Source organism: Oncorhynchus mykiss, chromosome 1 (assembly GCF_013265735.2).
Source record: "Oncorhynchus mykiss isolate Arlee chromosome 1, USDA_OmykA_1.1, whole genome shotgun sequence".
Taxonomy (NCBI): Eukaryota; Metazoa; Chordata; class Actinopteri; order Salmoniformes; family Salmonidae; genus Oncorhynchus; species Oncorhynchus mykiss.
In genome coordinates this window covers 20,005,570-20,022,146 of record NC_048565.1, presented here as the reverse complement: position 1 = coordinate 20,022,146, position 16,577 = coordinate 20,005,570, and the positions used below count along the sequence as shown (strand labels likewise).

At 44.2% G+C, this 16,577-nt stretch overlaps 1 protein-coding gene across 2 annotated transcripts in view; it reads right to left on the bottom strand.

Moving 5' to 3' along the window:
* LOC110532018 (fibrillin-2-like) overlaps positions 1 to 16,577 on the bottom strand; it is a 116,104-nt gene that overhangs the window by 71,801 nt on the left and 27,726 nt on the right. For both annotated transcript variants that reach the window (XM_036965331.1, XM_036965390.1), the window contains exons 7-8: positions 9,855 to 10,052; positions 3,170 to 3,295 (exon numbers count right to left, since the gene is read on the bottom strand). In XM_036965331.1, the coding sequence (XP_036821226.1) occupies positions 3,170 to 3,295; positions 9,855 to 10,052 (324 nt within the window). The remainder of the gene's footprint in view (positions 1 to 3,169; positions 3,296 to 9,854; positions 10,053 to 16,577) is intronic.

Here is a 16,577-nt window from a genome sequence, read left to right as displayed (position 1 = left end):
TTGCTAATTCATTCAAAATATATATTTATTCAGACCCTTTACTCAGTACTTTTTTGAAACACCTTCGGCAGCGTCGAGTCTTCTTGGGTATGACCCTACAAGCATGGCACACATTTATTTGGGGAGTTTCTCCTATTCTTCTCTGCAGATCCTCTCAAGCTCTATCATGTTGGATGGGGAGTGCAGCTGCACAGCTATTTTCAGATCTCTCCAGAGATGTTTGACCGGGTTCAAGTCTGGGCTCTGGCTGGGCCACTCAAGGACATTCAGAGACTTGTCCCAAAGCCACTCCTGCGTTGTCTTGGCTGTGTGCTTAGGGTTGTTGTCCTGTTGGAAGGTGAATGTTTGCCTCAGTCTGACGCTCTGAGTGCTCTGGAGCAGGTTTTCATCAAGGATCTCTCTGTACTCTTCTCCATTCATCTTTGCCTCGATCCTAACTAGTCTCCCAGTCCCTGCCGCTGAAAAACATCCCCACAGTATGATGCTGCCACCACCATGCTTCACCGTAGGGATGGTGCCAGGTTTCCTCTAGACGTGGCGCTTGGCATTCAGGTCATGGAGTTCAATCTTGGTTTCATCAGACTAGAGAATCTTGTTTCTCATGGTCTGAGAGTCGTTAGGTGCCTTTTGGCAACTCCAAGCAGGCTGTTGTGTGCCTTTTACTGAGGAGTGGCTTCCGTCTGTCCACTCTACCAGAAAGGCCTGATTCGTGGAGTGCTGCAGAGATGGTTGTCCTTCTAGAAGGTTCTCCCATCTCCACAGAGGAATTCAGAGTGATCAACAGGTTCTTGGTCACCTCCCTGACCAAGGTCCTTCTACCCTGATTGCTCAGTTTGGCCGGGCGGCCAGCTCTAGGAAGAGTCTTGGTGGTTCCAAACATCTTCCATTTAAGAATGATGGAGGCCAATGTGTTCTTGGGGACCTTCAAAGCTGCAGAAATGTTGGTACCCTTCTCTAGGTCTGTGCCTCGACACAATCCTGTCTCGGAGCTCTATGGACAATTCCTTCGACCTCATGGCTTGGTTTTTGCTCTAAGATGCACTGTCAACTGTTGGACCTTATATAGACAGGTGTGTGCCTTTCCAAATCATGTCCAATCAATTTAATTTGCCACAGGTGGACTCCAATCAAGTTGTAGAAACATCTCAAGGATGATCAATGGAAACAGGATGCACCTGAACTCAATTTCGAGTCGCATAGCAAACGGTCTGAATACTTATGTAAATAAGCTATTTCTGTTTTTATTTTTTATACATTTGCAAAAAAATCTAAAAAACAGTTTTCGCTTTGTCATTATGAGGTATTGTGTGTAGATTGCTAAGATAAACATTATATTTAATACATTTTAGAATAAGGCTGAAACGTAACAAAATGTGGAAAAAGTTAAGGGGTCTGAATACTTTCCGAAGGCATTACTAACAACAGATTAAACAACTTTTGGCAAAGGGATCCATGGAATTGTACCTTTATTTAACTAGGCAAGTCAGTTAAGAACAAATTCTTCTTTTCAATGGCGGCCTAGGAACATTGGGTTAACTGCCTGTTCAGGGGCAGAACGACAGATATGTACCTTGTCAGCTCGGGGACAACGCTCAGACCACTAGGCTACCCTGCCACCCCATAAGTTGAATAAGTTTCAATTGTGAAAACAATACAAAGTAATATTATTCATCTGCAATTTATGTTCCTAACCCTGGGCAACATGGGCCTGGAAGACTCACAGGGATATTGGTATCCACAGTACAATTATATATTTTTCAACTCAAAACTATTTCCCCCAAATGTTATTTTTGTACATAAATGCACTCACTGCATTTTAAGCTTTAAAACTGAGAAGTTTTCTCTCTGCCAAAATGTGTAGAACTTTAGGAAATTAGCTTGAAACCTGCATGAAAATGTATCCGATGCCAAGAGGCGGGACTTTTAAATGTTCTTTCCCCGGGTCAGAGACTTGGTTCGTTCAGTCATGCACTGCAGACGTCATAGTAAAAATTCAATGTAGACTATTTTTATCGCACTCAAGTTGTGTTCTGATTATGAGAGGGTGCCTGATGAATTTGCTATCACAAAACCCTAGACTTAATGAGTCCCTAAGGTCATTGATTATTACAATGCCCCTCTCTACCTGAGAGGAGCAAGGGGATGGTTTATACACGGTTTATACACCATAACCCTGCTGAGTCAGCGTTTATGTACTCCTTCTCTCCTGCTGGGCTGGTTTAATAAGGACTCAATCCTAACATGAGATGTGTGTGCGTACTGTAATTCAGACTTTGGGTAATATAAGGGACACATTACATTGATGTCAATGAGAGGTATGCGTGGGACAGTGAGTTAGGCATGCAATCTCCAGATTGAAGCTAAACTGTTGTGAGGTTTTAAGGTATAGTATACTACTTTGGTATGTACTTGTATGGTACAGTATGATGTTAGAGTACAAGTTCCTATGAGCCACTACCTGGACTGAGAATAGTGATTGGCAGGTAGAGGGGAAAACAAAGTGCACACAACTATACTCCTAGACAGCACATCAGACAGTGTAGTTAAGTGGGTGAAATACCTCTGGCTGAAACAGTCCCGGAGCTCTTTCCAACCTCCCCAAAGACTAGGAACCCATCCAAGGTCTACAGCCCCCACCTTGCAAAGTGCCTCAGCCTGTCTGTCTTCATTATGCATTGTTTAAATTCCACCCAATCAACACATAGCAATGCGACCCTTAACTGGAGTGTGTGTGTGTGTGTGTGTGTGTGTGTGTGTGTGTGTGTGTGTGTGTGTGTGTGTGTGTGTGTGTGTGTGTGTGTGTGCGTGTGTGTGTGTGTCTGTGTGTGTCTGTGTGTGTGTGTGTGGATTTCCATATCAGTGACCAGATAACCACAGAAGCTAATCGCCACTGACTGTCTGGCAAAAGTATTCAAAACACTGATAATAGTGCATAACAAAACCCAGGCAAAAAACAAAACAAAACAAAACTATGCTCACAATTCAAAATCCTTCCTCTAATTCTTAACTGAGGCACTGAGTTCAGTTAGCTAAGCCTACTAAAATGATGACCAATATGTTTTCCATTACATGAATTCAGTGTAAGTAATACATTCCAGTTTGTTATATCATGTGAATAATAATATGGTATTACTACAGGGGTTAAGTGAGAGAGCTGTGTGTAACTCACCTTCACACTTGTGGCTGGTGTCACTCTGGCGATGGCCCGCGGGACATTTACACTCATAGGAGCCCACTGTGTTGATACAGTTACCTCCTGCACACAGCCCAGGGATGGCCTGACACTCATCCACATCTAGAGAAGGGAGAGGGGGAGAGGGTGGGAAATTGAGGGAGAGAAAGAGAGGAAGAGAAAAGGATAGGGATAGAGGGAGGGAAGAAGAATGGAGACCATTAGCACAAATAAGCAGTACTTAACACGAGTTGCTTTAAGAGATGCTGTTTAAGTACTCTGAGTCTGCTCTTAACGAGTGAAGAATCTTCTGAAGCTTTACTGCCCACCCACTAACCTTGAATCAAATGGAGTCTATAAATGTGGTTGAAATAAATGTGGATTTTAAGCTCTGTGATATACAGTGTCTTAGATTTTAAAGGGAAGTAGGTATAAACATTACATCACTGTACCACAACCAATCATGATCGGTCATATGGCTAAAATACGCTTTTCAGGAGTTTTTGTTGCAGCATTAAAACCAGTTTACAGGGGCACAGCAGGACAGAACAGGGCACAGCCACCTAGGAACCAAGACCAGTCCAGACTGTAGCCCTTGTTTGAGCAGGGAGTGGGTTCATGTACACGTATGTTTTCTATCATGCCGTGAGTAAAGATGACGGAACTGTATGCGTAGGGTTTTGATTGGACAGTGGACACCGTAACCAGGAAACACAAAACAGTGTCTTCTTTAAACTGGCTTAATGAGAGGGAAAAGTCATTTATCACCTCATCTTCCTCCCCTCTTCACACATTTACACTTTGTTAGCTCACAGTCTGGCCACGATAGCCAGGAAGAGGTGTTGGCATTTCATCATCTTCAGTGGAAACACATTGACAGACCCCTCAGTGTGTCTAGAGGGGTTCGTCTGGGTATGTGAATATGTGCTGAGACTGGTATGTGTCTGGATGGTATGAAGACATGGACATAGAAACACTACGTGTGGGCAGAGACGTGCACACACACCTGGTCATCTAACTCTGCACCAGTCTCAGAGAGGGAAGTTGGCACACCTTACCAGTATCCAGCCAAGCAACCAAGATTTATACCCCCTCTCTCTCTCACCCCACACACACACACACACACACACACACACACACACACACACACACACACACACACACACACACACACACACACACACACACACACACACACACACACACACACACACACACACACACACACACAAACTCAGTCTGTTTCTAATCATGTGAATACCTTCGACCTCTATTCCTTTTTAACAAAGCCTGAAAATGTGCTCTCATGTTGAGGAGCGCCGACTGCCAGCGGCGGCAAGAGCATCCAAACCCATGATGTCTGGAATGCTTTCCTTACATTGGGATTCATGTGCATGTGTGCTTTGAACTGGTTCCAACAGGACTTTTTGGGGGGCTTTCTGGAGAATAGGTGACTTCCTTGGTGTGTATTGTATATAAAGGCAGACTGATAGAGGCTCAGTGAGAGAACATGACTTTTCAGATAAAAAATGCTATAACAGAAAAGCTATCAGGAAGGAAGGATTTTATTAAGCTATAACTGTCATACAGTCATGTCTGTGGCCAGGCCTATTCATTTAGCAATAATTGTGTGTAATGAATGATTTGACTCAGAGTTGAATGTACAATGTCTGCTGAATGTACAATGTGTACCATGTGTAATAACTTGAATCAGCTTTGGATATTTTAGGAATACTTTGGTTTTTGAAGTGTCTTAAGGGCACATCTGAGGTATGATTTAGTTTGAGCATCAATTGTTTTCTTGCTTTTTGTCCTGTGGCCAAAGCGAACAAATAATCCACTGAGCACATACGTCAATTCAACGTCTATTCATGGTAATGAAGTAGAAACAACGTTGACAAAACCCCAAGGCGCCCAGTCACATCGGTAATTCAAAGGTGTGCAGAGTGAAGTTTGAAAGCCTAACTGCTGTTTCAGGATCGTATTTCTTTTTCAGTTGTTCAGTTCTTTACAGCTATTTTTCATTAGAATGTGTGCAAAAGCTTTTGTATAAAATGTGTCTCTCAGCACACCTTACTGAGAATGTGTCAACACTCAACATGCACTTTAGAGGACACTGCTGACTTGCAAAACGACTAGCCACATCTAAAACTGACCTTACCTTAACCCTTACCTTAAACAAACCCTTATCCCTGACCCTAACTTAATTATAAATAATTCTGAAATTAAATATCTGTCTGGAATGGAGTGAATGGAATGGCTTCAAACACAAGGAAACCACGTGTTTGATGTATTTGATACCATTTAAGGTACTACCAACCTCCTGTGGTATGTATGTGTCTAACAGAAGTGTTTTCTGAGGCGCAGTGGTCTAAGGCACTGCATCACAGTGCTAGCTGTGCCACTAGATGATCCTGGTTCAAGTCCAGGCTCTATAACAACCAGTCACCCATGGGGTGTCCTTGTCCCATTGTGCTCTAGTGACTCCTGTGGTGGGTTGGGTGCATGTATGCTGACATGGTTGCAAGGTGTTTACTCCAACACACTGGTGGTTAGAGCATTGGGCCAGTAACCAAAAGGTTGCTAGGTCAAATCCCTGAGCTGACATGGTAAGAATCTGTTGTTCACCCACAGTTCCTAGGTTGTCATCGTAAATAAGAATTTGTTCTTAACTGACTTGCCTAGTTAAATTTTATTTTTTTACTAGGCAAGCCAATTAAGAACAAATTCTTATTTACAATGACGGCCTACACCGGCGACCCTGGGCCAGTTGTGCGCCGCCCTAAGGGACTCCCTATCACGGCCAGTTCTGATATAGTCTGGATTCAAACCAGGGTGTCTGTAGTGACGCTGAGATGCAGTGATGGGTTGTGTTTCAGAGGATGCATGGCTCTCTACCTTTCCTGAGTCCGTACGGGAGTTGCAGCAATGAGACAAGACTTTAACTACCAATTGGATACCACAAAAAATATTTATATATTTTTTTATATGAAATAAGAAGTGTTCTCCAAAATGTCCCAGATATGTTAATATACAAATCTTATGCAATAGAGAGATTTTACACCAGTGGACTCTATCAAGTACTGCTGAAATCAATTTGATCTGTCTGTATACGATGACACCTAGTGGTCTTATGGTTGATTTCTCCCTAACCATTATTTTTATCTCCCCCTCTCTGCTCACTGTTTTTGTGATCTGGTAGGTCCCTGAAAACTGTCTTCACTTCGTTCCTGTGCCAGAACTACGAGCCAAATGTCAGAGGAATTGTGGACCAATATGCAATGTATTGAGTGATATTTTGTTGTATGCATTTTTTTTGTGACAGCAAGATGTATAGCTAGTTCATGGAGATGGCACATCTAGCTACTTTAAACTTCACAACATGCTCGCTCATGGCTATGTGAATTAATGTGTAGTGACTGCATTGCATGAGAGCTGTATCTGTGTATGTGCCGGCATTTTTGCGTCCCATAGGACAGTCCGTCCTGGTTGAAATGTTGACAACACTAGAGGGTCTACCATTTTTGACAACAATGATCCTACCATGCATGCAAAGCTAGTTTGCATCTTCTTTAAATTATACTTTACTAGCTAACATAGCTATATCATCAAACTGTATTTTCTTTGTTATTTCTGCACGATGGTACTTATTAGGGCCTTGAATCTCATACACGGACCTCACTGTCACCACTGGTCATCTAGCTAGCCAGGGATGCATCACTTTCCATTGGACTAGACTAGAGCTTGCTAGCTAGGTAGCTAACGCTGGCTAGCATATGAACGTTAGCTAGCTAGCTAATGACGATACACCCTAGTCGTGGGTCTGCAAAATCAGGCAAATGGTACTGAACTCATGATAAAATAATGTTTTGACATTGTAGTAGCTAGTTTGTTTTTTGCTTAGTGACATTGTGAATATCATCTTTTTGTCATTTAACTCTGATTTATCTAGCTTTATCTAATCCGGTTTCGGCATGATGACTGGTCCCAAAATTACACATTTTTATTATTTGTAATTTTGGTTTTGGAGTTTTGTGAAGCACTGATTAAACAACTCCGTTTATACCAAGTTCGATTCTCCTGCACCTGACTTCCCTGCCACCAACACGCACCCATTACACAAATTCCCACAAGATTTCCCACTAATGGACATGAAGCCTCAGAAATAAAACATTATTCTTAGGTTATTGCCTAAGAAAATAAATGTCCAAGGGTCCTATTTAAAAAAAGTTAACCCCAAATAAGATAGCAGTCTTATTGAAAGTATTAAGGAAGTTATTTAAAAACACCCAAATAACCTCAGAGCGTTAATAAAACCTCCCAGGAAAACCTTCAAAGAACGAGAGTAAAATGTTCTCAGAACCTCCCTGTAACCTAAAAACAAACGTCCCAAGAACAGGAACATTTTCACATACAGCCAAAGTGAAACCAAAAACATATGTTCCCACATCTCCCAAGGAACCAAATGTGCTAGCTGGTAAGTGTCCCCCTTTGTAAAACATTACATAAAGGCAATCCATTATCATGAGGTGAAGGTGTTGGCTAGACATGTCCTATTAAAATCTCAACAAAGAGGAAGAGGCTCCAGTCCATGGAGGGTCGTTTGAACATTGCTGGGGGGTGAGACGCTGTGTTTCATAAGAGGGCACGCTACCTCTACACTCTTAGAAAAAAGGTGCTATCTAGAACCTTGAAGGGTTTTTTGGCTGTCCCCATAGCAGAACCCTTTTTAGGTACAGTTAGAACCCTTTCTACAGAGGGTTCTACATGGAACCCAGAAGGGTTATTTCTACATGGAACCCAGAAGGGTTATTTCTACCTGGAACACAAAGGGGTTCTACCTGGAGCTAAAAATGGTTATCCTATGGGGACAGCCAAAGAACCCTTTTGGAACCCTTTTTGCTAAGAGTGTACATGTCATCTACTGATACAGCCTCAGTGCTTCATCTGGTTGGACTTTATGGAGCCTACCCACCTCATTTTAACATGGAAATGTGGGGAATATTTGGATGAGACGCTGATCAATGAGATTTCAACCTTTATTCACACACTCAAAGAGACAGCCAGAAGTTTGTTGAATTACCAATGTGTTATCACTATGCTTTCAACCATCTAAAAGCACAACAAAGTTCAAATGGGAATACAATGTCAGATATGTTGTATTTCTACGTGTTATCACTGTTTTATCTAATAGCACAACCAAATGACTTGGATTGCAGTTGAGATTACATTCAAAGTACATAGTGCAAGTGATCAATGTGGTTCAATATTCTGCGCAGATTGTGAAGCTCTCCTCAGACCTGAAACCTTTGCATCTTGAACATAAGACATTTATAGTTACATTAGGCAAACCTCAAAATGTAGCCATGGATGTGTTACCAAACTTAAGGTTGAATAACTACTTTTACATTCATTTGTAACCCTTCATTTTAGCTTTATATTTTTATTTACCGTATTACAAAAATATTGTTGAATTGTGTTTGGTTGACAACGCAACCAAATATATCTTTATCTGAGCCACTGAAAGTTTGATTAGCTTTAGTCTTATTCTTAAACTTTTTCTGGTTGAGATGGATATGTGAATCCAACATATAAATGATTTGTGGATACACAATTCCCGTTTGTCTACAAACAAATGAATAATTGATATGCTGGATTTATGCTTCCATTTCAACCAACAATCTAATTGAAAGAATAGGACCTAATCCAATCAAACTTTAAATAAAGTTTAGTCTCATTCTTTCACTTTTCATTTTGGTTTAGTTGGAGACGTGAATACAACATATCATTTGTTAATATGCTATGTACTGTATTGCAAAAAGTGATAATGAATTGTGTTTGGTTGTCAACAAATTCCAGTTTGTCCGGAAATTAATCATTTATATGTTGGATTCACGTCTCCATCTCAACCAAGAATCAAAGTTAAATCATTTACTTAGATTTTTGGTTGAGATGGAGACGTGAATCCATCATATTAATGATTAACTTGAAGAAGCCCTAGGACTATATGTATTGTCTATTTTTAGTTGAACCCTGGGTTCAGATAGTTTTTTTTAATAGTGGATATAACATTGAAAATCTGATATTGTTTCAAATGTATAAATTCAACAACTTTTATACAAGGTGATGACAAACATGTGGTTGAAATTTCACCCTCAAAACAACAGTTTTTCAAATCCAATGTATTTTCCACGTAGATTACACGTCACAATACGCTGACAAACAATGTTGAAACCCGGTGGGTAGTGTGGAGGCAGGGAGGGGCCAGACAATGAAGAGAGAGAGAACAGCCTTTATTTACACAGACACTGGCCTGGGTCTGCTGCTGGAATGTTGATGAAGGAAGGTGAACTTCAGTTCATGTAGCGATGAAATGAGAACTCTCCTCTCTTTCTCTGGCTTTGATGTGTATCTCAGCTCTCTCTTTCTCTCTCCATCTCTCTCTCTCTCTGTGTGTGTGTGTGTGTGTGTTGGTCTCTCTGTATGGGTGGTGGTTGCAGGCTGCAGGAGTTTGGTTGCTTATGATGACAGATCAAGTAATGGTTATAGTGTTTGTGATGAGGAGGGTGAGTGTGTTTGTGCGTGACTCACTTGTTGAGTTTATTAGACTGAAGATCATCCAGGTGTGTTTATATGCAAGTGTAAAAATGCATGTGTGTGTGTGTGTGTCTGTGCTTCTTACCCTGGCACGCTCCACTGCGGATGTTGGGGATGAAGCCTCGGCGACAGGGGTGAGGCTGTGCAGGGCACATCTCACAGGGGTGTCCCCATGCCCGTCCAATGGTGGCACAGCACAGGGTCTTGGTGCACACAATGCCACTCAGCTGGCCCTGGCACATCTGGTTGTTGACCTGCGTAAAGCAGGGCCCGGTCCTGTAGTCTAGTGGGAGATAAGGAGAAAGCAGGATACCTAGTCAGTTGTACAACTGAATGCATTCAACTGAAATGTGTCTTCCGTATATTACCCCAACGCCTCTAAATCAGAGGTGCGGAGGGCTGCCTTATGAGAGAGAAATAGTCAGCCATTTTCTTGTTTCACTTCTTCAAAATGGCCTTCTGAATGTTCTGTATAACTGAAAGCCAAGTCTATTTCACAATTCTGCTAGCTACGTTTCATTGAATTTGAAGTGTTTTTGAATTAAATATAAATATACACTAAATATGTAAGAACACCCTTTAGTAGCATTTAAATGTTGCAGTAGGAGATATTGGGGCCTAAGTCAGAGCAGGCACTGTCTGGGTGAATTTATTTACTTCCCTCGTCTTTAACCTATTTGACTAAATGTACGCTGCTGCTCGTTCCTGGTTAGAGACTTTGGTCCGGAAATGCGTTGAAAAGTGGATTCTCCTATTCCTTTGTCTAATGGGATAACTACATTATATAATGGGAGACCCATTTAGTGCTGGTTCCCATCAACAACAACCTTCCCATGACAAACATTCTCGGTCCAGCCTCAGGTCTGAAGCTGGTCTAAAGGTCTGGTGGACCGTGGTGAAGCTATCACGACCGTACCAACAACATTTGTAACCTCTCGGACTGTACTGTACTAACACAGATACAGTGTGTCACTGTGTGGAAACAAAGTAATTAGAAGAACACAATGTCCTCAGACTTCAATGGCCACCTTGCTGCGCTGCTCGCCAGGCAACGACCGCAGCAACATAATCTTGTTAACCGCACTTCACGAATCAAACACAATGAACTCATGCTGAAACCATTTGAGCAATATGAGTTCCATTCAATCGCACGTAATAAAACTCAAACGGGCCTAATGATGGCTTCTGGTGTGGTGGAAAGGCCTTATTAACTCCAGTAGTGGCGCCAAAGCTAATACAGCATTCATTAGAGGTACTGTAGATGGAGAATGAAATAGAATACAGGGTCTGAGAGGCACTGTCAGGAGGAATGTAACTAACATAAACCCTGGAGAAGTGGTTTAAGTTGATCCTCTTGAGTTCTAAAGGAGATGTACAGAGAGATAGGGCAGATTATTGTGGTCGCGCTGCTCTTATAACTCCCTGGTGCTAAAACTAAAATAAAGGTCAATCACAGCCAGCCCAGACTGAAAATGAGAGAGCAGCAGAAAGCAGAAAGAGTGAGAGAGAGAGGACAGAGCACCCAGCAACTTCTAACTGTCCCCTCTCCTCTCCTGCTCACACCCATGACCTGACCATCTTGCCTGGACAAGATTGTCCCCCTCCCAGTGGCAGAGACCCACTGGGGCGATCCCCGCCATCTGGGCAGGATTAATTTGGCCTGGTCAGCCCTGGTCCAGATGTGTCCAATGGGAACTCTGAATCACTCTGGACTACATCCACAACCCCCCACTAACAAACACGGCCTCTCCTCTACTCTTCTCCCAGTCAACACATTAAAAACTCATGTAAATCAGAATACTCACACTAGCTGGACTCATATGGTCCAATCCTTTATGTCCGTCATGCTTTGATCTGGTTTTGATCTAATCAACGATTTCAGTACACTCTTAGAAAAAAGGGTTGTGGAAAGGGTTCTTCATGGAACCTAATAGGGTTCTACCTGGAACCAAAAGGGTTCTTCAAAGGGATCTCTTGGGGACAGCCAAATAACCCTTTTTGGTTCTAGATAGCACCTTCTTTTTTAAGAGTGTAGAACTTAGTGGTGGAAATGAACGAGAACCAATGACCTTTATTGAGCGCTACAGTATAGGGAAGCTGTTCATGCAAAAGGTATGAGATGACTTGGAAGGGAGACATTTAAAATTTAAAGAAAGAAATAAAGAGAGAGAGAGAAAGAAAGTGAAAGCTGTGGATTTATCCCTGTCCGGCTGCCATTCCTTTGATCAGCAGTGAGGCCCTGAAAGTGAGGAGGCGCCTGGGCTTTCCCATGGCCAAACCTTTCAGAAGAGCTTTAGTCGACTGCTGGAGGCTACAGCCAAGTTCAGCAGAGCCCTGTCTGTCTGTGTGCAAACGCCCGCCCGCCAGGCCAGGCCAGGCCAAACAAAAGACTGGAGCGATCAGAGAGTTCGCTCTTTTAATGGACTGAATAACAATTGCCACGCCAAGGTCTCTATGTCTCAACGCCACAAGATCCGACTGACTCAGAACCAGACAGGCAGGCCATGCAAGAGGCCATGCAAGTGTGTGTGTGTGGACTATGATCAGGAAACATGAACATTCCAGGGCCAGAAGAGTTAGGAATGGGAATGGGGTATAAGGAGGTACTGGCAGAAGTCAACAACATTCAACAATTTGGTCTGATTACAGTTCAAATTGCTCAATAGATCAAAAACATTCACCGGAACCTCCTCTTCTGTATTCTGCCTTTCACCAACACGCCTCCATATTTAGCCACATCTGTATCCTTTCCAGGTATCTCCAGTGTCCTACACATCCTCCCAACGATATGAGCATTCTGAACTGTATGTGTGTGTGTGTGTGTACATGTATGTATTTGTGGCTACTTTTGTATGTGTGCACGCATCTAAACTCCTCAAATGTGTGTATAGTAGCTACACTATATATACAAAAGTATGTGGATACCCCTTCAAATGAGTAGATTTGACTATTTCAGCCACACCCGTTGCTGAAAAAAATCGTGGCACCGTCATAGGATGCCACTTTTACAACAAGTCAGTTCGTCAAATTTCAGACCTGCTAGAGCTGCAGTCAACTGTAAGTGCTGTTATTGTGAAGTAGAAACATCTAGGAGAAACAACGGTTCAGCTGCAAAGTGGTAGGCGCTACAAGCTCACAGAACGGGACGGCCGAGTGCTGAAGCGCATTGTGCGTAAAAATCGTCTGTCCTCGGTTGCAACACTCACTACTGAGTTCCAAACTGCCTCTGGAAGCAACGTCAGCACAAGAACTGTTTGTCGGGAGCTTCATGAAATAGGTTTCCATGGCCGAGCAGCCGCACACAAGCCTAAGATCACCATGCACAATGCCAAGTGTCAGCTGGAGTGGTGTAAAGCTCACCGCCATTGGTTTCTGGAGCAGTAGAAACACATTCTCTGGAGTGATTATTCACGCTTCACCATCACACTTCACGAATCTGAGTTTGGCGGTTGCCAGGAAAACGCCATCTGCCTGAATGCATAGTGCCAACTGTAAAGTTTGGCGGAGGAGGAATGATGGTTTGGGGCTGTTTTTCATGGTTCAGGCTCCTTAGTTCCAGTAAAGGGAAATCTTAACGCTACAGCATACAATGACATTCTAGATGATTCTGTGCTTCCAACTTTGTAGCAACAGTTTGGGGAGGGCTCTTTCCTGTTTCAGCATGACAATGCCCCATGCACAAAGCGAGGTCCATACAGAAATGGTTTGTCGAGATCGGTGTGGAAGAACTTGACTGGCCTGAGTCCTGACCTCAACTCCATTGAACAGCTCTTGTGGCTGAATGGAAGCAAGTCCCTGAAGCAATGTTCCAACATCTAGTGGAAAACATTCCCAGAAGAGTGAGGCTGTTATAGCAACAAAGAGGGGACCATGATTAAAGCCCATGATTGTGGAATGAGATGTTTGACGAGCAGGTGTCCACATACATTGTGGTGTTTCTGTTACTGTTGTGAACAGCATTATCATCCGGCCCTTAAATCTACTTCCCCTTCAGCTGGAAGTGGCTGTAAGAGGCTGAACCCTTCCTTACGACACTCACCCAAACGTGATGATACACTAGAATGCTTCCCTGTGTAACCCCTGCTTTGAGACTGTGGGAGACTGGGAGGTTTAGGGAAAGTGAGAGAGATAAGCTTAAACGCAGGATAACAATCTCTCTCCAGTGATATTAAATTGGCTTTTGGCACCAGAAAGCTGTGTTGCCTGACTGCTAAGTTAATGGATAACATTCTTTGAAGGAGAAACCACCACTGTGGGTAAATATGCAGGACACACACGACTGTGGAAACTTAAGTGAACACAGAGGCCTCAGTACCGACACAACCCAATTCTTGCTAACCCATTAAAAGAGTACTTTAGGGTCTGTTATCACTCTTTCAATGTCTGTCTGGCAATTATTTTCTTTCCACAGATACAATTACTTATCATCTCAAGTTCATTCTAAAAACAATTTATACTCTAATTCAGAACAAAATGGACTTATCCTGGGTTCAAGTCTGATTCTGCTTCAGTCATCTTGTCACAGTGTTGTTTGGCAAGGCAACCATGTGGCATTACTGATTGGAGAAACAGTCAGGCACCCAGGCTTAAAGTCTCTGGACTCTCCATCATTGGTACATTGTGGGGACTCTCACTTCTAGGACGTCAACTGATTTTCCATCAAGCCAGATCAAAGGCTGTCCTTCACTGTGCCTCTTAGGACCATTCACAAATTAATTTACGAGGTCATTTTTTGAGGGCAAATAATTTCAATTTTTTTAAGGGAGAATAATCCAAATTTAGTGCCACTATGAAAAGTGGACTCAAAAGCCAGCGTGTGTTTTTAACTTTTCCAATGACACATAAAACATCATTTGGCGATGTCATTAAAACGACATAAAAGGCATAATATGACGATGAGGTAGTTACTGTACTCTACTCATTACAGAGTCACGGATCTCTCTTTCTGGCAGCATGTCCCACTATGCGGTCTCTATGGAGCAAAAAACGTCACACTTTTCTCACTTGAATCCATCCTTCCCTTCCACTGGGGGAGCCGTTGACAGACTACAGGAGGGGGACAGAAATAGCAACACTTCCCCCTTTCCATCTCCTCATCATCGGCCTGATGTCATCATGGGACCAGCTCTCCCGTGTTTTCTTCGCTTGGTTTGTTTGGGCTGGGCTGGCCTTAGCTGGGCTGGGCTGGCCTTAGCTGGGCTGGGCTGGGCTTAGCTGGGCTGGGCTGGCCTTAGCTGGGCTGGGCTGGCCTTAGCTGGGCTGGGCTGGCCTTAGCTGGGCTGGCCTTAGCTGGGCTGGGCTGGCCTTAGCTGGGCTGGGCTGGCCTTAGCTGGGCTGGGCTGGCCTTAGCTGGACTGGCCTTAGCTGGGCTGGGCTGGCCTTAGCTGGGCTGGGCTGGGCTGGCCTTAGCTGGGCTGGGCTGGGCTTAGCTGGGCTGGGCTGGCCTTAGCTGGGCTGGGCTGGCCTTAGCTGGGCTGGGCTGGCCTTAGCTGGGCTGGCCTTAGCTGGGCTGGGCTGGCCTTAGCTGGGCTGGGCTGACTGTGTGGGCCCATAAGAGTAGTAATGTTCACTATTGGATCTGAGCCTGGTTAATGGACGAGAATCACTGAACACATGAGCAAAACAACTCCCCGTGTCAGCGTTTACACAGCTGCTTCGTAATGAAAGGGCTAGGATCTCCAGGCTGCAGAATGGACGGCTACAGGCTGGGGGAAGCTGGGGTTAGGGTTAGGCTGCAGGTTTAGGGAGGCTAGGGTTACGGTTAGGCTGCAGACTGGGGTTAGGCTGCAGGCTGGAGGGTTAGGCTGGGGATGGAGGAGAACTGGGGATGGAGGAGGCTGGGGTTAGGCTGTAGGCTGCAGGGTTAGGCTGGGGATGGAAGGGGCTGGGGATGGAGAAGGCTGGGGCTGGAGGAGGCTAGAGTTAGGGTTATTCTGTAAACTGGAGGGTTAGGCTGGGGATGGAGGAGGCTGGTGATGGAGGAGGCTGGAGATGGAGGAGGCTAGGAATGGAGGAGGCAAGGGTTATTCTGTAAACTGGAGGGTTAGGCTGGGGATGGAGGGGGCTGGTGATAGAGGAGGCTGGGGATGGAGGAGGCTAGAGTTAGGGTTATTCTGTAAACTGGAGGGTTAGGCTGGGGATGGAGGAGGCTGGTGATGGAGGAGGCTAAGGATGGAGGAGGCTAGAGTTAGGTATTATTCTGTAAACTGGAGGGTTAGGCTGGGGATGGAGGAGGCTGGTAATGGAGGAGGCTAAGGATGGAGGAGGCTAGAGTTAGGGATTATTCTGTAAACTGGAGGGTTAGGTTTGGGAATGGAGGAGGCTGGTGATGGAGGAGGCTAAGGATGGAGAAGGCTATAGTTAGGGTTATTCTGTAAGCTGGAGGGTTAGGCTGGGGATGGAGGAGGCTAAGGATGGAGGAGGCTAGAGTTAGGGATTATTCTGTAAACTGGAGGGTTAGGATGGGGATGGAGGAGGCTGGTGATGGAGGAGGCTAAGGATGGAGGAGTCTAGAGTTAGGGTTATTCTGTAAGCTGGAGGGTTAGGCTGGGGCTGGAGGGTTAGGCTGGGGCTGGAGGAGGCTGGGGTTACGGTCATACTGCAGGCTGGAGGGTTAGTGTTAGACTGGGGATGAAGGCAGCTGTGGTTAGGATGCAGGTTGGAGGGTTAGTGTTAGACTGGGGATGAAGGCAGCTGTGGTTAGGATGCAGGCTGGAGGGTTAGTGTTAGACTGGGGATGAAAGCAGCTGTGGTTAGGATGCAGGCTGGAGGGTTAGTGTTAGACTGGGGATGAAGGCAGCTGTGGTTA